General features: G+C 45.7%; 2 protein-coding genes and 2 long non-coding RNA genes across 4 annotated transcripts; 2 read left to right on the forward strand and 2 right to left on the reverse strand.

The window, feature by feature from the left end:
- Window positions 1-2,258: 2,258 nt before the first annotated feature.
- LOC120646352 lies at window positions 2,259-2,806 on the forward strand. The gene is made up of 3 exons (XR_005664401.1): window positions 2,259-2,346; window positions 2,421-2,682; window positions 2,746-2,806. It is a non-coding gene; the product is annotated as an uncharacterized LOC120646352 (long non-coding RNA).
- A 4,332-nt stretch (window positions 2,807-7,138) lies between these two features.
- On the reverse strand, window positions 7,139-8,577 carry LOC120646353. The gene has a single exon (XM_039922956.1). It carries the CDS (start codon window positions 8,377-8,379, stop codon window positions 7,228-7,230), a length of 1,152 nt encoding a protein of 383 aa, XP_039778890.1. The 5' UTR covers window positions 8,380-8,577; the 3' UTR covers window positions 7,139-7,227.
- A 5,095-nt stretch (window positions 8,578-13,672) lies between these two features.
- On the forward strand, window positions 13,673-15,157 carry LOC120646354. Its single transcript, XR_005664402.1, has 4 exons — window positions 13,673-13,741; window positions 13,825-13,922; window positions 14,001-14,219; window positions 14,770-15,157. It is a non-coding gene; the product is annotated as an uncharacterized LOC120646354 (long non-coding RNA).
- Window positions 15,158-16,149: 992 nt separating this feature from the next.
- On the reverse strand, window positions 16,150-18,188 carry LOC120645814 (disease resistance protein RGA5-like). Its single transcript, XM_039922552.1, has 2 exons — window positions 17,601-18,188; window positions 16,150-16,698 (listed from the first exon to the last, which is right to left on the reverse strand). Exons 1-2 carry the CDS (start codon window positions 18,186-18,188, stop codon window positions 16,150-16,152), a joined length of 1,137 nt encoding a protein of 378 aa, XP_039778486.1.
- Between the last annotated feature and the right edge of the window lie 1,124 nt (window positions 18,189-19,312).

Below are 19,312 nucleotides of genomic sequence, written 5' to 3' on the forward strand. Positions count from 1 at the left end.
GCTGGGCTCCCCCCTCCCCCCGCATTTGCTTCCCATGACATCTAGAGGGGGAGGGAGAGAGGAGGGGTGAGGTGGGGAGTTGCAGCGGCGAAGCCCTGCCGAATTTTGGATCCGAACCGCAGGTAATAAATATTTCTCAACTTTTTTATTCTAATTTTTTTGTATGTTTAATTCTATAATTAGTGTATGCAGCAGTAATGATATTTTAGCGATTTAGGTACTGTTTTTATTATAATTTATGTAGAATTAGGATTAGTTTTTAGAAAAACCATTTAGATTTACCAACCATTTTTGTGGTATTGATTAGTTGTTTAATGCGAGAAAAAATTTAAAAAATGCTCAGAAATTGTAGAAAATGCTAGAAAAGTATATGAAAAATTTAGATAAATTTTAGAAAATGCAGAAAAATTGTAGAAAATGTTAGAAAAAATTATTTATAAAATTTATTGTACAAAAATTGTAGAAAATGCTAGAAAAGTTTATGAAAATTTTAAATAAATTGTAGAAAATGCAGAAAACTTATATTTTTTTGTTAGGTATGGCCGAAGATACGCCAGCTCTACTTGATCGAGTCATAGACTCGTCGCACCGGTCCTTCCTTACAGTGGTTCAGCGCGTGAAACTTAACGTGTTGCGTCCACGTCCACCAGCGGAGTTGATTCCTGTTGACCCACGATGAGTGCCCAGGTGATATGTCATCGGATTATGTTTCTGAGAATACGTTTGTTTCGTATGCGTTTCCTACATAATGTACTTACCTTTGATCGTTCTACTTTTCAGGTTGAGTGATGCTGGTCTTCTTACTATAGGCCGTCTTGCTGAGAGTGGTTTGGCAAAGCTGGACAGGTCCCTACTGACGGCTCTGGTTGATAGATGGAGGCCTGAGACACACTTCTTCCACCTCCCTTATGGGGAGATGTCACCGACCCTACAGGACGTTGTGATGCTGCTGGGTCTTCCTATCAGTGGGGATGTGTAGGGCCTCGTGTTGTCCCGTCTACGTGGTTGGACGATCTAGAAGAGCATTTTGCAAATATTGACATCGCGATTGATGTAGAGGAGCACCCAAAAGCAACAGGGCATGCCAAGCCATGGATTCTGCAATTCCAGGTACATACCTCGTTTTGTTATGAGTAATGTTAGAGTTATGATTTTGACTAATGCAGTTATGATTTTATTTTATAATTGATCTTGTACTCATAAATGTTCATCTTTTCTATGCAGTCCGATAATTTGGCACATGATGCTGATGAGGATAGCGTCACTCGATCCCTTGAGGCATACCTGTTGTAGTTGTTTGGATACAAAATGTTCAATAACTCACACGGGGCCTATGTGGATAGGGTGCTTGTGCCGTACGCACAGGAGATCGCAGAGGCAGCTGTGGAGGAAATGCCTCAATACAGTTGGGGTTCAGCGGTACTTGCAGCCACGTACCGTGGCCTCTGCAAGGCTTCGGTGCAAAATAAGCACAATGAAATTCTTACAGGATGTTCGATTCTGCTACAGCTTTGGTCGTACGAGCGGATAGCAATTGGTCGTCCGATTATCGACCACTCATCGTATGAGCCGGATATGTACGGTGACACCGAGGATGATAGGCCCACCATGGGGACTCTCTGGTACGCTCGTCAGGTACGGAAATGACTGCTACTCATACTATTATGTTGGCAATTTTGTTACTTTGTTTGACCCTCGTTGTATTTCTTATTGGTATATATTATTAATTTTATGCACCCACGTACAGTCTCGGCGGTCCTATCCTGATTTTGTAGCTGAGTTTGATTGGTTGACACTAAGACGTTGTGTGGGAGCCCTACTCCCAGTTGGTTATAAACACTCGTGCACTGTTCGGGATATCTTCGGTTTGCTCTCAGGACCAAGGCCTTTGGATGACAACTACAGCGTTGGTGTACGACATTTACATTGAGGCCCACTGCTCGGACAGAGTCAGGAGGCAGTTCGGTCAAAGGCAGTTGTATCCTGTGCTGTCAGCATTGGATCGGGTCCAACATCATGACCACAGGTAACGATTCATATGTCATTTCAGTGATAATGCATTGCTGCTTTAACTAATCAATATTTAGTTTATCGAGGGCTGGTTAACCCTTCTCGAACATGTGGGTGACAAGGGTGCAGCCTTGGGTCGATGGCTGGGACCAGACAGAGGAGAACGTGGCGCTTCCGACCCTTGCACACACGAAGGCTTCGTACAGGGCGTACCTGAGTTGGTACCAGCCTAAGACTCGTTGCCGTTTGCTATATGCTGACATGCATCCACAGCCACATGTTGCGACCCCACAGGATGGCTATGCACGACATAGGGATGAGGCATTAGCTGGGGCGGTGAGTCAAAGTTATCATCGCTTTTCAAATACTTTGGATTAGAGTGTTAATGTCTTTCTTTTTCTTGCATGCAGTTTGAAATGTGCAGGTTGATGGACATAGATACCAGGGCGAAATTGATGAGGATTCGAGCGGGATCTATGATGGATAGGAATGAGCAAGAGTCGGCCTGGACCCGAGTTTCACAAAGAGCCCATTCCATGCTTGAAGCCTTTGGTAGCCGGACATCGTATGAGGACTCCTACGGTTCGTCTCAAGCCTCGACCTCGTTTCCTTGTGGTCCCACACAGCAGCAGCCTTCCCCAGCACCTTATTAGTCTCAGCAGCATTATCCAGGTACGTGAGGATACTTACTGACTTCCTATTTTGATAACAACAATTAATTCTCAGTCCATACAGGTGATGGACACCCACCTTATCAACCTCACGGAGGGACCCAGTTTAGTACCATGGCACCAGCTGCAGGGATGTCATTTCAACCAACACAGGCACCACCACGACCTTTCGGCAAACATATAGTCCATATCTTAATTTCAATTAATTTTGGTATGAAGTCTAATTCCTTTTGCATTTACATATAGGATCACAACACTTATATGATGCAGGACCTTCTTCGTATTACCCTATGGCGACAGCAGAAGGAACGCAAGATAAATACCTAATCCGTAGCCCGAATTTATCATGTTCTTCTTATTTCTATGAATATTTTAAATAATTTGAACGGTTTACAGGATCGCACCACCATCTTCCTGATATGGGTACTTCTTCGTATCCACTACCAACAGGTACGTTTGATGAATATGTACCCAAATATATGACTTATAAGACGATGATTAAGATATCTTAATTGCTACTGCATTGGGGCCACACAGGATACCTTTGAGGCGAGCTTCGAAGGCTGGAGTCGGTTATTTTCTATACCTAACCAGCAGGCCGATCCTACCTTCCAGACACCTGTGGCCATCGGACGTCCAGGTAGAGACGTAGGGCCTCCAGACCGACACACCTACCCTACAGACCACATCCACGCATAGCGTAAAAGAGGTCGACATGGCGGGGGTAGTTAGGAGGTGCTTCTAGTTGTTTCTGTATTTTTGTTATGGACATGTCATCATGTTATACTTATTTCGTTCTCATGCATCACCTATTTCGTTCTCAGTTGCGTATGTGTATGAATTGCTAAGTTATACTTTTCATATTCATCTACTTTACTAACGGTTTTTATTTCTATCCAAAATATTTAAAACCACATCTAATGGCGCACTGCCGCACTGACGGTCAAGATTTAACATGCGGGAGGGACCTGCCGCCCCTCTGCCGAGCGGCGGGTAGGCCTACCGCCCCGTCACCGGGACCTGCCGCCCGGCAGCCTCCCCCCAGGGGCCAAAATATGATTAAAAATAAATTTTATTTACATTAAGGTCCCTACCGCCCGGCAGGAGGGCGGCAGGGGGCCGGCCGCCCCGCAGCCGGGCGGTAGGGGTATAAATCTATAAATTATGAAACCAAAAATATATTTTTGTAAAAACAAAATTGAAAAATATAAAAATAAAAAACGCCATGAAAGGGAGGCTGAACTTTACAGGGCCATAGAAGGGAGCGTCATTTCTTCTAGGGCCACAAAGGGAATTTTCTCTTGTAGTATTCTCACGTCCAGCACTCCAGCTTCAGTCCTGTGTGTGCCCAGTGCCCTTTGCCTGTTAAAAAAAATCCAGGTGTTACTGTCAGTTTTACTACGCCAGGATTTCTATTGAGCTACTCGCCTATATTCCACGGCCAAAAACTCTATCACATACTCCCTCCAGTTTTCAAAAAACTGACATTTTGAGGTTGTTCTAAGTCAACTATTTTAGAATTTGACTACAAATAAATTTATATTTATTGAGTTTAGATATGTGGGAACTGTATCAATAGGTTCACCTTAGAATGTAGTTGTATAAAAAAACATACTTTGATTGTGTATTATACATATTTATAGCTAAAGGTAGTAGTCAAAGTTGAGTTTTGAAGACCGTATCAATGTCCAAAACGTCAACTATTTGAAGACTGGAGGGAGCAATGTCTATAATTGCCATGTCGCATACTATTGTAGAAACTATCATTCCAATAGGTAGTTCCTTCAAAATAAGTTATCATTCAATCATTTATCCTCTCTCCTTTCTCATCCAATGCCCTTCCTCCTTTCTTGGTTCACGTGTAGACATGATTCCTTGCAAGAGAAATCATGCCTATCTCTTTCCTTCTTGACTCTCTAAAGCTTTTTACCTGTTTGGCACGCTATCTAATGCTATGGAAATGATCCTAGTCGCTGGGTTTATTGGGACTGCCCTACGCTCGCTTGCCTGCCGTCAAGGCATCAACTTATTTCTGAAAATAAATGATAATCCATTCAAGATTTGCAAGAGAGTGAATGACAGTTAACATTTTCTGGCATGTCCTAAAATTCGCACAAGCGGTTTTCAGGTGCGTTTGATTTGACTAGGAAGGCAGGCTTGTGCCAGAGCCAGAAATACTCGGCCTATGGCCTCTGAGGCTCGTTTTTGAAATGAAATGGCCTCTGAGGCTCTGAAACATAAAGAGAGTCTTAGACAAGGCCGCCTCTCTTATGCAGCACGAAATGTGCTTACGACAGAGAATGACACCACATCTCCCGTTGTCCAGACAATGGACAAGTGGGAACGACTAAGGCGAGGGGCAAGCACGACGACAAACACGAGTACAGAGGAAGAAGGTGATTAAGATCACACAACTTAGATTCATCGCGTGAGATGCTGAGATCAAACCAAAAATAGGCACCTGACCACCTGTCAAATTAAATAGCATCTCCAGAATGAAACGTTATTGCAAATGCAGTGGCCTTAACAAAGTTCACATCGCATCCAATAGAGAGTTTTGGAGCCCTGCCTGATCGATTCGATCCAGTCGACTAAATTAATGAGCTCTTTGAGGGACCGAAACTGGCGACCAGAGGGAGGTGAATGGGAGCCGATCAAAATTTCTTTCGAAATCGATCCGTTGGTCTATATCCCAGAAATCACCTCAAGCCCTCACACCTAGGAAATGAGAGAATAGCTATGGACTAACTATCTCTGAGCAACAACGCCCTAGGGAACTACGCGGAAGCAAAACGAACACAGAACTGGACTGCAGAGACCGGTCAGACCGGTGCAACTCTCCGGTCAGACCGGTCACACTAGTCAGACCGGTGGAAGGTACCGGTCAGACCGGTTGCTTCCAGAAAGCTCGGGAACAAGACTTCAAAAGTTGAATCTCGAGCAAACGAAGTCCAAATCCAACGAAACTTGGAGGATACCTTCACAACTATCCCATGAACATATCCCCAAGAGATCTTTCCCAAAAGATTAACAGATCGTGAGAAATCAAGGGAAGATCAAAGAAGATTGGGGTTTTCTCAAGAACTCAAAATCTCCAATTCATGAGAACTTGCGATTCTAGGGGTTTTGGCACTAGGCTAGATAGATCAGAATCATCACAATGAGTTCGGCAAAACACGAATCTATGGGCTTGATTCCTCTAAACACGAAACATCCCAAAAGAGGAGAAATCAAGTCCAAAACGCAAAAGAGGAAGGGGAGGACAAATACTCAGTACACAAGGGTGAATCTTAACCAGATTTCATTCATAAATCTCAGAGGAATTCACCTATACAAGGTTAGAGCCATCCGCCCATCATCCTACCCACTAATTTGAGAGATTAGCTAAACCCTAACCCTCATTTGCGTTGGAGTCCTTGGCCCTAACCTGGAGCAGGGGAAGGGAAAAGGAAAAACGAAAAGGATTCAAAAAGACTCAAAAGACTCAACCAGCCACGGGCTGGTGGGGGTATTTGTACCCGCCAAGACCGGTCAGACCGGTTCCATGGACCGGTCAGACCGGTTGGTTAGACCGGTCAGACCGGTTGGTTAGACCGGTCAGACCAGTGCCAGGGACCGGTCAGACCGGTTGGTCTGCAGAATCCCCCTGTACACGATCTTATCTGACGGCTGAGGTTCTTTCTTCGGAACGAAGTCTTCTCCAGGATTCCGCCATCTTGATGAATATCTGGTCCACGGTTTTGGAAGGTCCGTGAAACCTGGGTAGATGGCCGGTTTTTAGAAAACCGCCAAAACTCCACGCGCGGGAAGATTCCCGCCTCCACGCCGTGGCCCTAGACGCCGTTCCCGCCTCAGCCTCCTGACGGCCCTAGACGCAGCCCGACGCCCGTCACCTCCTCACCCGCAGCGAGGCCCTAGACGCCGTCGACGCCCGTCGCCTCCGTCAGTCCCGAGACCGACGCCCGTGCCTCCACGACTTGGCGTCTTCAACCGCCGTCCGCCTGCTTGGTTTTGTGGCGCAAAACAAGAAACCCGCCTTCCGTCGCTGTTTGCGCCCTCGATCCAGGAGTGGACGCCACAGCTGCCGCCCGGCCTGAGCTCCTCCACGGCAACTCTCCGTCGACACTCGACGCCCGTGTACCTGCAATCCAAAGACCAAGCGCACGATCACACCACACGGTTGACAATTCACTCATCACAGGCAGGATAGAGTACTCAACATTCCTCACTCTTACCGCTTGCCATGCCACGGCCCACGTGGAAGGACATACACCGCACATATATTAGCTGAATTCAAACGCAACTAGCCTATAAAAAAACAGCTTTTTCCCAGTATACAGATATCTCGAGAAAGGGTGTAACCAGAGGCAAAACGGGAAACTGAGTACCTGAATTCCATGAGCCGGCGTGGGGTTATCTTATCGAAACTGGGAATGCCAATAAAATGAATGAACTCCTAAGACCATAGTAATAGAATGGATCATGGATCGGTCATGGGTATCTGCTGCATGCCCTCAGGGCTACACTTTTGAAATCCGGGCATCCTCTATAGTGCTGGCTCCCTGCCACCAAAGTGGATATCAATGGCGGGACTATTAGGATGGGTTTCTGCTGCGCACCTCAGCGCGGCCTCAATTTCCTTAACTTCTGTTGTGCTGGCTTCCTGACACCAAAGGTCCACATGGACTCGCTCATGTGAAGGAAGATGCCCCATCCCGAAGTCCAAGTTGCTGCTGACGATGTCACATGCTCGTAAACTGAATCGAAGGAATCGAAGCCTTGGCATAGCTCCTCCCGGGAACATAGATGGCACTGTCACAAAATTGTTGAAACAGCACTCTCTGAGAGATGGGAATGCATCAGGGCTAACCATGAAACCTTCCACATTCGCTTTTTCTATGCAGCCAGTCACATTTAAGATAGAACAAAGAGCTGGCAGCTCCCCCAGAATCTGAATATCATCAGATTGCACTTTATCCACATATATCACAAGATGTGAGAGGGTGGGAAGTGAAGAAGGATTGATCCACCTAGGCATTGTCGAGAACGAGTCCCCACAAGACTCAAATCTACACAGATTTCGAGGGGGGTTCCATCCTTCCTGCATTAGATCGATGTGTGCACCCCAACTCTCAATCTTCAAACTTTGCAGCTCGTGCAGATTGCTGAGTGACTCCACCAAAGAAAGTCTTAGCTTAATGGCACTTGGTGGTAATTCTTTTGTACCATCTCCTCTTACACATAATGTCTGCAGAAACCGTAACTTTCCTAGTTCCATGAGGAGCTCACCAACGTTCACATCTTTTAGCCCAAGGTACCTCAGGTGGAATAAATTTCCAACACAAATAAGATTAATCTTGAGGTAACTTTCAACAAGATCAGAATCTTCCAAATCCAGTACCCGCAAAGCTCGAAAGCATGAAAGAGATGGCATCACATTAACAGCAGGACCAAAAACAGTAACAGACCTCACTTGTAACATACTTGTAGTAGCCAGCCTGTGAGTAATGGGCTCCGCCAAACCATTTTGAAGGGATAATCTCCGAATTTTGCTTTGTGGCGTAGATGTGCTTTGCTCACCCAATACAGTAACAAAGTTATCTTCACTTGACAAGTAACAAATAAAATCAAGCACAATACCATGCACACGACAAAATTCCACCCTGCCTTCCCAATTAGTGTTTATTGGCTCAATCATGCTTCTGTTTACGAGCTCATTGAAGTAACTTTCTCCAACCTCAAATAGGCTAAGTCCCCTTCGGCTTTGGATAAGACTTTCAGCAATCCATGTCCTTATCAATCGATCCCTCTCAACTTTGTAATCTTTTGGAAATATACTTAAATACAATAGACAACTCTTCAGATGAGAGGGTAAATCATCATAGCTAAGTGATAATATCCTGTCCACGCTGGTCTCTTCTGTAATATTAGACAGGATTTGTCGCGCATCCACTAATTTAATATGTTGATGACCACGAAAAAGACCAGCTATAGAAATAATGGCTAGCGGTATACCAGCACATTTCTTCAAGATTTCATCATATGCTTGTTCACAATTTTGAGGGTAATCATTCTCTTCAAAACCAAGTTTTTTTATAAAAGAGCATTTTGGAGTCATCATCATTAAGAGTTTTCATCTTATAGACTGAATCCTCACTAGATACACTTTCGATGCGGGATGTTGTGATTAGTCGACTGCCAAGGTTGTTCTCATCAGGGAAAGCAGACTTGATAATGCTCCATAAGCTTTTGTCCCATATATCATCAATAAAAGCAAGGTACCTATACCAAAATCAATTAGGACAATCAATTGATAACTCAAGACCACAATCAGAAATATCATTATAGATAGGCAATAAAACGTTGGACCAAAAAACTTGGCAACCAAAGATTTAACACGCAAGGGATGAAAAAACAGGGACGAGAGAATGGATGATCATTCAGTTCCAAATTTTGATAGGCATGATCAACATCATATTTCTACTAATCAATGTTTTATTATGTTATTTTGCTTGGTATATGTATATTGAAATCTCCATATGTACATGCAATCATTTCTATCTCAAAATTTTGTCCGTACAAAGGTTTCTTATATTATATAACTCATTATTAGTATATACAGATTTTCGTCCTCATTGGTGTTACTGCCAACATGGATCGGGTTTTAAGATGAACATTGCCTGAATCATATTTGAACATTGCATTTAGAATTTCACACTACATTATTATGTAGTTTGTTTCAGCCTTACTGAGCTATCCTAGAACTATTATGCCAGTTTTTTCTCTTTTTTCATTTCCTACCCTTACGTAATAAGGTCGGTCTCAATGGGGAGTTTCATGTCACAGTTTCCAAGTGTCACATCAGATTCATAGTTGAAAGGATCGGGTGCTCTAGCCTAAGAGGGGGAGGAGGTGAATTAGGCACTAATAAAAACTTAGACCTATGGCTCCAACTAGTTTGCACAAAACTTAAACTAAAACATGCTATCTAGATGTGCAACTAGGTTGTTCTAGTGTGAAACCCCTATCCCAAAAGAGTTTAGCAACCTATAGCCTTTCCTATCAAGAAACTATTCTATGAAAGTAAAGGCACACAAATTGCTAGAATGAAATGCGGAAGCTTAAAGAGCGGGATAGGAGATAGCAAACTCTTGACGCGTGTGTTTATCCCGTGGTTCGGTTAGCCACAAAGGCACACCTACATCCACGTTGTTGTAGCACTCACTAAGAGTATTGCTACTCGACCACCAAGTCTCTTCCGTGAACACAATCACGGTCACCTTGGCCCCGGGTTCCACTAAGGAGCTTCTCCACAAAGGATGGGGGTCTCCACGTCCCCCGCACAAAGTGTCGTCGCCGCTCCACACCAAGTCGGAGGGTCGATGACGTTGCCGGTGAGCTTCACGCTCCAAGGTGCCGGCGCACCAAGCTCTTGTTTTGGTTCACTAGAGAACCACAGCACAAAGGCTCAAGGCCTTGCAATTACACTCACTAAGAGCTAATCTAGCACTCACACTTTACAAAGCTAGTGCTATAAGCTAAGGATATGATCTATGAGCTCTTGTATGGCTTGGAGATGTTCTTGGATGTGTATAAGGTGTCTTGGGACTCTAGCTATCTTCAAATGGCCGGGGTGAGGCATATATATAGGCCGCCAAGTCTTGTAGCCGTTGCTCCAACGGTCAGCTGAAAATCTGCGTATCACCGGAAGAACCGATGCCTCTGGCAGGAGTAGCATCGGTTCTTCCGGTCACTCATAACCCGAAGTAGCTGTTGAAGTCCTGACAGCTGACGCAGTGACCACCGGTTGAACCGATGCTTTGTACCGATGCATCACCGGTTCATCCGGTGCTTAAGAAACTTCTACTGGGCACTGACGTCATTGCACCAACGCAATACTCTGATGCACCGTCGGTTGAACCGGTGCTGAAGAATCTTCTCCTGGGCGCTTGACATCGTCTCTGGAACATAGGACGCCCAATGCACCGATGCCCCTTTTTGACCCGTCGGTTCAACCGATGCCTATAGGCTGACTTGGCTTCGATTCCCTTCTGCACCAAAATTCCATAGCGTCGGTTCTTCCGACTACCAGCGGAACCCCCGTAGGGGCGGCCCTTCGGCCCTTACTACGCCTATCTTCTCTTTCTCTTTGTCATCACTTGAACCTAAAAGCCTGAGAATGATCATCTTAACAATCATATTAGTCCAAATGTTGTGTTGTCATTTGATCACCAAAATCACTTGAAATGGCATAAAAGGTGCCATGTTCCTTACAATAGTCTTGATTAGGGGAACGAAACAACCCTCTCTCAATGCATGGTTTCATCTCACGGTTTCATAGGCTAACATATCATTTATATGCTATATCTAAGTGATCAATAAGAGTTGATAAAATATGTGAAGATGAAATACACACTCTCTCAATGGGAGTTTCACTTGGGTTTCAACGTATTGGAAACAGTGAGCAAGAGATTCATGCCCATGAAACTCCTCTCATCTCTCTTCATAAATATAGTGCCAAGTCATCATATTGCTGATGTGGCACCTCATTTAATGAGAATGGAAACTCCATGAAACTCCAATGAGATTGGCCTAAATGGTACCACTTTGACAAATGAATGATTCTTTCCCACTAAAGTATAAATTAAGAGCACCAAGGCCATCTGATTGACTTTCTTAATCCTTGTACATAAGTTTAAATTGACCTAGTATCTCTAGTTACACTACTAGAAAACAGGCCAAAGGTCTTGGCCAAAGGTACCAGCTGCTGTTGCAACCAGTACAAATGCCACACATCAGTACCGACTGCAAAAGCAGCTGGTACCTTTGGCCAGCGGCGATCAAAGGTAAGGTGTTTGGTACTGGGTTAAAGCATCACCCGGTACCAAAACTTCAATATATGAACCGGTTAGTGCCACCAACCAGTACCAAAAGCACAAGGAGGAATAGGTACCGGTTGGTGGAACCAACCGGTGGCTAAAGGGTGGACAATGGCACCGGATTTTGCCATGGCCCGATGCCGCCACGTGCCCACAACAAAGGCACCGGTTAGTAACATCAACCGGTGCCTATGCCTTTTGTTTGGCACCGGTTGTTGAGCACCAACCGGTGCCTTTGAGCCACGCCTATAAATAACCCAACCCCTCCCCCGTCCAAGCTGCCGTGAACTCACTGTTCATGGCAGCTGAGTGAGGGGAGGGGAGGCAAATTTTTGTTTTTTTTTTCAAAAAAGGTTAGTTATTTTTCTCCATAACTTAGCAATTGATTTTTAGAAGCAGTTATCATTTAATTTATTTGATAAGTGAATAGTATCTATTTATTATAGTTATAAGCATTATCAATTATATATTTGAATTCAAATTTATTATAGTATGAATGTACTATTTGTACACTGCAATGATGTATATAAATGTATTGTGGACCTAGATGAGTCGGCAATGGATGTACATGGCCGACGGCGTTCAAAGGAGTTCATTGATGGCGTGCATGAATTCATAGAAGCGGTCGAGAAACACAAGTATGGCGGTTTCGTTCGTTGTCCATGCAAATTCTGTAAGAATGAGAAGGATTACTCATCATCAAGAACCATCCATAGTCACTTGTTCAATAGTGGTTTAATGCCGAACTACTATGTTTGGACCAAGCATGGCGAAAGAGGAATTGTGCTGGATAATAATGTAGAAGAAGAGGACAGGATTCCTGACTTTGCAGCCAATTAACGTCTTGGATATCATCACGTTCCTCACAGCACATCATGGAGTATTAATATTTGTTGCAACATATTTAAAAAGATAGTATCACCAAAAGACTTTTTGAGGCAAATTTACTTGTGTCATATCCAAATATCTAAATGAACGAGATTAGGCGAGCCGGCCGAAGGGAGTATAGTTCACCAGGGTTGTTACATCAGAGGAGAACCGCCTGTGTCTACACACTACTACAGATATGATCATTGCAAACGGCCCATCACCGGCGGTTTGAAACAACTCGACGGTGATAGTATATCACTGCCGGTTCTAAATTAACCCGACGGTGATAGTCACTCATCACCAACGGGTCGTATTACGAACCGGCGGTGATAGATTTTCAAACATCACCACGGGGTAATAATACAAACCGGCGGTGATAGTTAGACATCATCGCGGACCATATTACGACCCGGCGGTGATGCCAATTTTTTTTCATATCTGGTTTCTCTCCGTCTCCTGTCTGTCTCCCCCTTCCACATCTTCCATCTCCCTCCCTCTCCCGTCTCCTGTCTTCCTTCCCCTCCCCTCCCCGTCTCTTCCTTCTTCCTCCACGGGCCCCTCCTCTCCCCGCGTCTCCTCCAGTGCCGCGCGGCGCACGGATCCCCTCCCCTCCATGACTCTCCTCCCGTGCTGCGTGGGGGTGCAGATGCGGTGGCGCTGCGCAGCTAGCACGGTGGCGGCGGGGAGCAGCGGCCAGCCAGGCGCGGCGCTGCACGGAGTGGTGGCGCTGCACGCGGTTCAAAAATGAGAAGGTCACGCTAGCTTGTTCCCCTCCCTTCTCTTAGAGTTTTTTGTTTGATGCTGCAGGTTGCTAGCTGCAAATGCATTTGTGTAATTGAGGGGTTGGGCGTTGGGTATTTTGATCGAAATGCCCCACTGAACGATAATTGAGGAGTTGCGTGGTGCTGAATTGCTGATTGGTAGTCACTAGTCAGTTCGGGAGGGTAGTTCCGCGGTGTAGTTTTGAGCCGTCCTAGTTTCAGACTGTTCGACGTCTGATAGAATTATACTTTGTCCAGCTACATCTTTTGGTCACGTGGGCATTGCTGTCTATTGTCTCAAGTCTCAACTGTGACTGATTGCAACAGTCTGTCAAGGAGACCTACCATTTTGAATGATTTAGGGGTATCAATCTCATCAGCTCATGCAGACTGCCGCAGCTTTTAAGGCTTTTACTTTACTATCCTGCACAATTAGCACCATTTAGTGTCCATTATGTGTTATATCTTTTACTAAAATATATTTCAGGTAGGTAACATTGGTGGGAAAGAATTTTCTGAGTCACTAGCCCCAGATGTCTAGAAACTTCTTGTGAGTGAATGTTCTATTGCTTATGTTTCCCTTTCATTGTTTTGTGAATGATTCTATTAATGAAACATCTTATGTTGTCACAGATTTCAAGTAGCGGCCGTCCTGTTGTCAGAAAGAAGGCTGCTCTATGCCTTCTGCGGCTTTATAGGAAGAATCCTGATGTTGTGAATATTGATGTCTGGTAGTAATATTATAGAATATAGAAGTACTACATAATACTCTACCAAATATAATATGCTAATTGGATTCTGCATATCAGGGCTGATCGAATGGCACAGCTTCTAGATGAGCGCTACCTAGGTGTGCTGACATCTGTCATGACTCATGAGCCTTTTTGTTTCATTAGTATCCAACAATGCGGAAGCATATTGGAATTGCCTTCCAGAATGTGTAAGAATTAATACTGGAGAGGCTAGCAAGAAATCAAGATATTCCACAGGAATACACTTACTACGGAATCCCATCTCCTTGGCTTCAGGTACTTTCCTTTCTCATGCCATCATTCCTTCATCTAGTTTGATTTATCAGTAAAGTTAGGCCAAATCTATTTTTAATTAAACTGTTACATTCTATTATGCTTGACCAATAAACTGTTACATTCTATTATGCGGTGGCCAATTTGAAGAACCTTGGAGTAATGTAATAATAAAGACTATTTGTTCTGGTTATCTTTTCTGAAATTCATTGGGTTGTACTGCTGTCTTTTTTTTAAGATGTCTTTGTGTATGTTAGAGTCATTCTTTTTAATGAGCCCTTGTTTGCAAGACATAACCTGTTGATTTTTAAAACAAGTTTTTTTTTCTATGGTCAGTAATTTTGAGTACTATTATAACCTAAAAACTTGTTTTCTATTTTCTTGCCCCATCTGCCTTTCTTCCATAAGTTTATCTGCACATTTCTCAGCTAATTTAACAATCTGGCATTGTTTTGATTTGGTTTCACAACCTGACAGATAGCACATGATGTGAATTCTTCTACTTATGGTATAAACAGTATCATGCTAATGGTGTTTCAGTTACAATTAACAGGGATGATGTGGCTCTGGAAATCCTCCAACATGATCCCTTCGCGGTAAAATAGTTGCAGTTCTCTCAGACTTGCATTTTATTCTTCGGCTAAGGTTGTTGTGCATGTATTTCCATCTTTTTACAAATCTGATTGTCTCATGTCTTGTTGACATTTTGCATGCTCTTCTGAATTTTGAAGTCATGTATGTTCTATCCAATTTCCATGTAATAAGTCTCATTGTTAATATCTAGGATCATATCAAGTGCCCAGCCAGAGAGTAATGGGCAGCTTGTTAAGTTTGCTACAGAGAGAGGCTCAAAAACTAGGCTTGATGTATGAACTCTTTGTTTTAATCTTGATGTATGAACCCTTTCGTTTAATCTCGATGTATGAGCTCATGTGATTGAATTATGCTGCTATAATGATATATTATATATGCTGTACAAACCATGCAATATTATTATATGAATATATTTTTTTGATGGGAAAATGGCCTTCACCGCCGGTTCCATCCACAAACCGGCGGTGGTGAGCACTTATCACCAATGGTGGGTGCACTCATCACCAACGGTTTATGAACCGGCGGTGATGAGCCCTCTTATCACCGCCGGTTTTGAAACCAGCGGTGATGACCCCTCCTATCACCAACGACTTAAATCCAACGCCTCCCAAACCGGCGGTGATGCTCATTTCGAACCGGCGGTGATGGGGGATGTTGTAGTAGCGACATATCCTTGATGGAGAAACCAACGGGGTCAAATTCGACAGGAATAGAATTGTCATGTGTTAGGGGCACACTAAAATCAAATTTTTGACACTGAAATCAAATTTTTGACAATGTCCGGAGTGTACAAAACACGACGAAGTTGAAGTGGGGAAGAAGTGGGAATAGAAGAGTATCCAACAGAAGGGGATGAAATGCAAGCACCGTTACCAACAGTGATAAGGGAGTGGTGAGGGACAAGGTTGTGGAGATTACCCGAGTTGGAGGTCATGTGGGAAGTAGCTCTAGTGTCGAGGAACCACTCACTGGAGTTCCCCTGGGATGGGAGTCTGCACACCAACATTGGCGAGCATGGTGAGGAGAGCAGACTAATCCTAGGCAGAAGATGATGACGGTGGGAAGGAGGTGGCATTCAAAGCTTGCAGGGACGGAGTGGGAGTACCTGGCCGCGACCGAAGAATGCCAGCTCTAGGAGGGCGCCACGAGGGGTCCAGGGATTAAAGGTCAGGGTCCATGGACTAGGAGCGAGTCATGGGGCACAGAAGGAGCCTACACCGCCATAAGTGGGTTTGTTACCCTTCTATTTGTTGTTGTTGGAGGGTCGCCCACCATTACCGGAGGCGGATCAAGAATTGGCGGCGGCAGGTGCGCCCGAGGAAGTGTTGGTGGAGGTCCCCTAGGCGGCGATTAGTGTTGTGGAGGCGTCTTGTTTGGCTTGGTGATCGTCAGTTTGTTCGAGTAGCAATAGGTGAGAACAGGCCTCCACGAACGGCGGCAACTGCTCCCTAGTAAGCACTGGAAGAGTTGAGACCAGCATCATGTTGAGGACCTGACTGGGCTCGCTAACAGGCTTGCTGACATCGCGGAGAGCATCGGCGAGGGTCTTGAGCTTGCCGCAGTATCGGGAGACCGTTAGTTGGCCCTGATGCAGGTTGTGGTACTTAGCTTCCAGGTAGATGGCACGTGAGAGGCGATTGTTGCGGAAGAGCCCCTCGATGTCGACCCAGATCTTGCGCGCGGTGGCCCTCGGCTTGACCACAAGGCCGAAGATGTCCTTGGACATTGTCATGTAGAGCCAGTTCACGACCGATTGATCGATGGAGTGCCAGTCGGCGTCGACCGAGCCGAGACGTGCCTGGAGGCTGGAGTAGACATGGTCGCCGAGACCGAACTTGCCGTCCGATTGAGCTCGAAGAAGCAGCTCCACTGGGTGTAGTTGGATTCCCTTAGATCGAGGGTGATGATAACATGAGATCGAATATTGACGGTCTGGATGACAGCCGCGGCTACAGTAGGAATGGGCAACAGCGGATGGGAGTCAGCTGTGCTCATGTGGTTGTCATTGGGGGTGAGGAAGATGAGGAGAATTGAGAGTGGGCGGCGGCAGAGGCCATGGCAGTAGAAGATTGAGGTGGGTACAAGCTATCGATTATAGATTGAATCCACTCTAACACCATGAGCGAGATTAGGATCCAACACACTCATTGTATTCACCTAGTATACATATTTATACATGGTACAAGTGGTGGAGTCACGAGGAGGCGGAGCCTCGGGAACGTTCAGGCGACGTGGTCAGAGTGGACACGATCACCATCTAAACACGCGGAGCATGGGCGTCGTGGCGTGTGAAGCGCACACGATTGCAACTGAAGCCGTTGGCCATGCAGCGTGCGCTATCACTAAATCCAAAAAAAATACAAAATGTTTCATAATTAAATTTTAGATAGATTGACTGCACACAGCCCAAATAACACTTGTGACCAAGACTACATTTCTGATCGGATGGACTCTTACTTTCATTTATTACATTAAAAATATTTGTCTAGAGGACATAACGTTGATTTTGTTAAGGAACGCAAGCCACTGTGACTGTCACCGACACATAAATGAAGCACTTTAGAGTTTTCACAATTCGCAAAGGCATTGTTGGACAACTTAACTACCATATGCAGTTCTCTCATGTACCATATCAGAGTAAGCGTGTAATCAGAATTGGGTAACTGATGTGTACCTCTTGTTCTGAAGGAAGCTTCTGAGTTCCAGAATCAATTGCCTTTCATCCACTATCTCAGGATTGGAACCAGCACTCTTTTAGTTGTCAACATTAAAGAGGATGTCCATGAGTACCTTCTTTGCGTCAGGCTTCTGGCCAACTGAAACAAAAGCCGTGCAATCAAAATCTCCTTTTATTTTGTCGTACACTGCTTTTGCAAGAGTGGTCTTGCCTAACCCTCCTAATCCAACAATGGAAACTGTTTTTAGTTTCGTCTTGGACACTTCGTCCCCGTCTACCAGCAACTTAATAAGCTCTTCTCTTTTCTCGTGAATGCCAACTAGATTTGCCGATTCTGTGATCAGAGCCTTCAGGCGAGGATCAGGATCAGGCTTAGGCTCAGCCTCAACCTCGCACCAGTCCCTATACCAGCCATTCTCGTTGGCCAGATCTTGGATTTGGTCCTTGATGCGCTTGATCGAGTAGGCAATCTCATGGCGAGCCTTGGCCCTCCTGAACGAATTTTCCATCTTATTCGTGAGCCTCTTGTTGAAGCTGTCCGGGTCGGTGCTGCCTTCGGAGCCCAATATGCGCACCTGGAAAGTGTCAACCACAACCTCAGTACGGTGCGAGTGCTCCCTCACCTGCTTGTCCCAGTCCTTAACATGCTCTTCGAGCTGCTCCCGCGGCACCTCCGCCACGTTGCCGAGCGCGGCGTGCATGCTCGTCAACTCGCTCTTGAGGATCTCCACATCTCTCTTCACCCTCTTCTTCAGCTTGTACTTCTCCTTGAGGATCTCGTCCAGCTTGGGGATTTATGGCTACCTCTCTCTCCCTTGGTAGATCTGGTTGCTGAGGTTTGCTCTCGAGATTTCTAGGGGATGGAGAAAGTCACTCAGCTTTAGTTCTTTGTTTGGGTAGGGGAGGGGTGTCAGGCAGTAGCTACCTGAATGTCTGAACTTCTGAATCGATCAACACCTTCTTCAGTTGTCACTCTAGTAGAAGCCGGCGGCAAGTCTAACGGTTTGGCGATTTCACTTCTACTGTGTGATGGGGATCGAACGTCTGGGATGCGCCGTTGTGTACCGGCCATTCTCAGACGCTAAACAGTGTTAAGCGTCCGTTTCTTTTCAGCCGCACCCTGCTATCTAGGTGTCGGGTACCACGATTAGGGACACCCTAATCGGGGTACTAAGATCGCTCTAAAAACGCAAAACACCTGTTAAAACAACTGGGCCCGTGAAGGCCCACGACCTGCTTCCTACTCGGGAAAAGGGAAAGGACTCAAAGAAGCCCAGCGTGCGGCCCATTCACATCCCCCTCGAACCCGCGGAACGATCTCCGCCTCGCTCGAGGGTCCCTCTCGGGCCCACTGGACAATCTCCGCCTCACTCGAGGGTAGCGGATCTACCCTCGAGCGTGTGACTCATCTCCGCATCGCTCGAGGGTCCCCGTCGGGATCCCTCGACTGCACTCCGCATCTCCGCCTCGCTCGAGGGTAGCGAATCTACCCTCGAGCGGGTAGCTCATCTTCGCCTCGCTCGAGGCCACCCCTCGGCACAAGGGACAGACAACCTCGCCGCCCAACTGCTCGCCGTACGAAGGCATTAAAAGCCAGCCACTCCGCCACGGCTCAAAGGACGGGCGGCGTCAGGCCGCCACTCCCACAGCGGATGTGACCAGGGTCCCATCCGCTGACTCCGGTCGCCATTCCACCATCCCGGATGCTGTAGCAGTGCCTTGGGACCTGCAACGCGGGACAAGACAGGCTCGGCACTGCTCCCGTTACTGTTCTACCGACTCCGACCATCCGGACTCACCTCTCGCTGGGGAAGGGGTCCGGTAA

Source organism: Panicum virgatum, chromosome 8K, assembly GCF_016808335.1.
Source record: "Panicum virgatum strain AP13 chromosome 8K, P.virgatum_v5, whole genome shotgun sequence".
Classification (NCBI taxonomy): domain Eukaryota; kingdom Viridiplantae; phylum Streptophyta; class Magnoliopsida; order Poales; family Poaceae; genus Panicum; species Panicum virgatum.

Excerpts from the sequence above, each read along its gene's own strand:
- LOC120646353 (XM_039922956.1), bottom strand. The coding sequence starts at position 8,379 with ATGATTGAGCCAATAAACACTAATTGGGAAGGCAGGGTGGAATTTTGT.
- LOC120645814 (XM_039922552.1), bottom strand. The coding sequence starts at position 18,188 with ATGCACGCCGCGCTCGGCAACGTGGCGGAGGTGCCGCGGGAGCAGCTC. Across the intron at positions 16,699-17,600 it reads AGAAGCCTGACGCAAAGAAG|GGAATCCAACTACACCCAGT; the intron begins GTACTCATGGAC and ends CCTCGATCTAAG.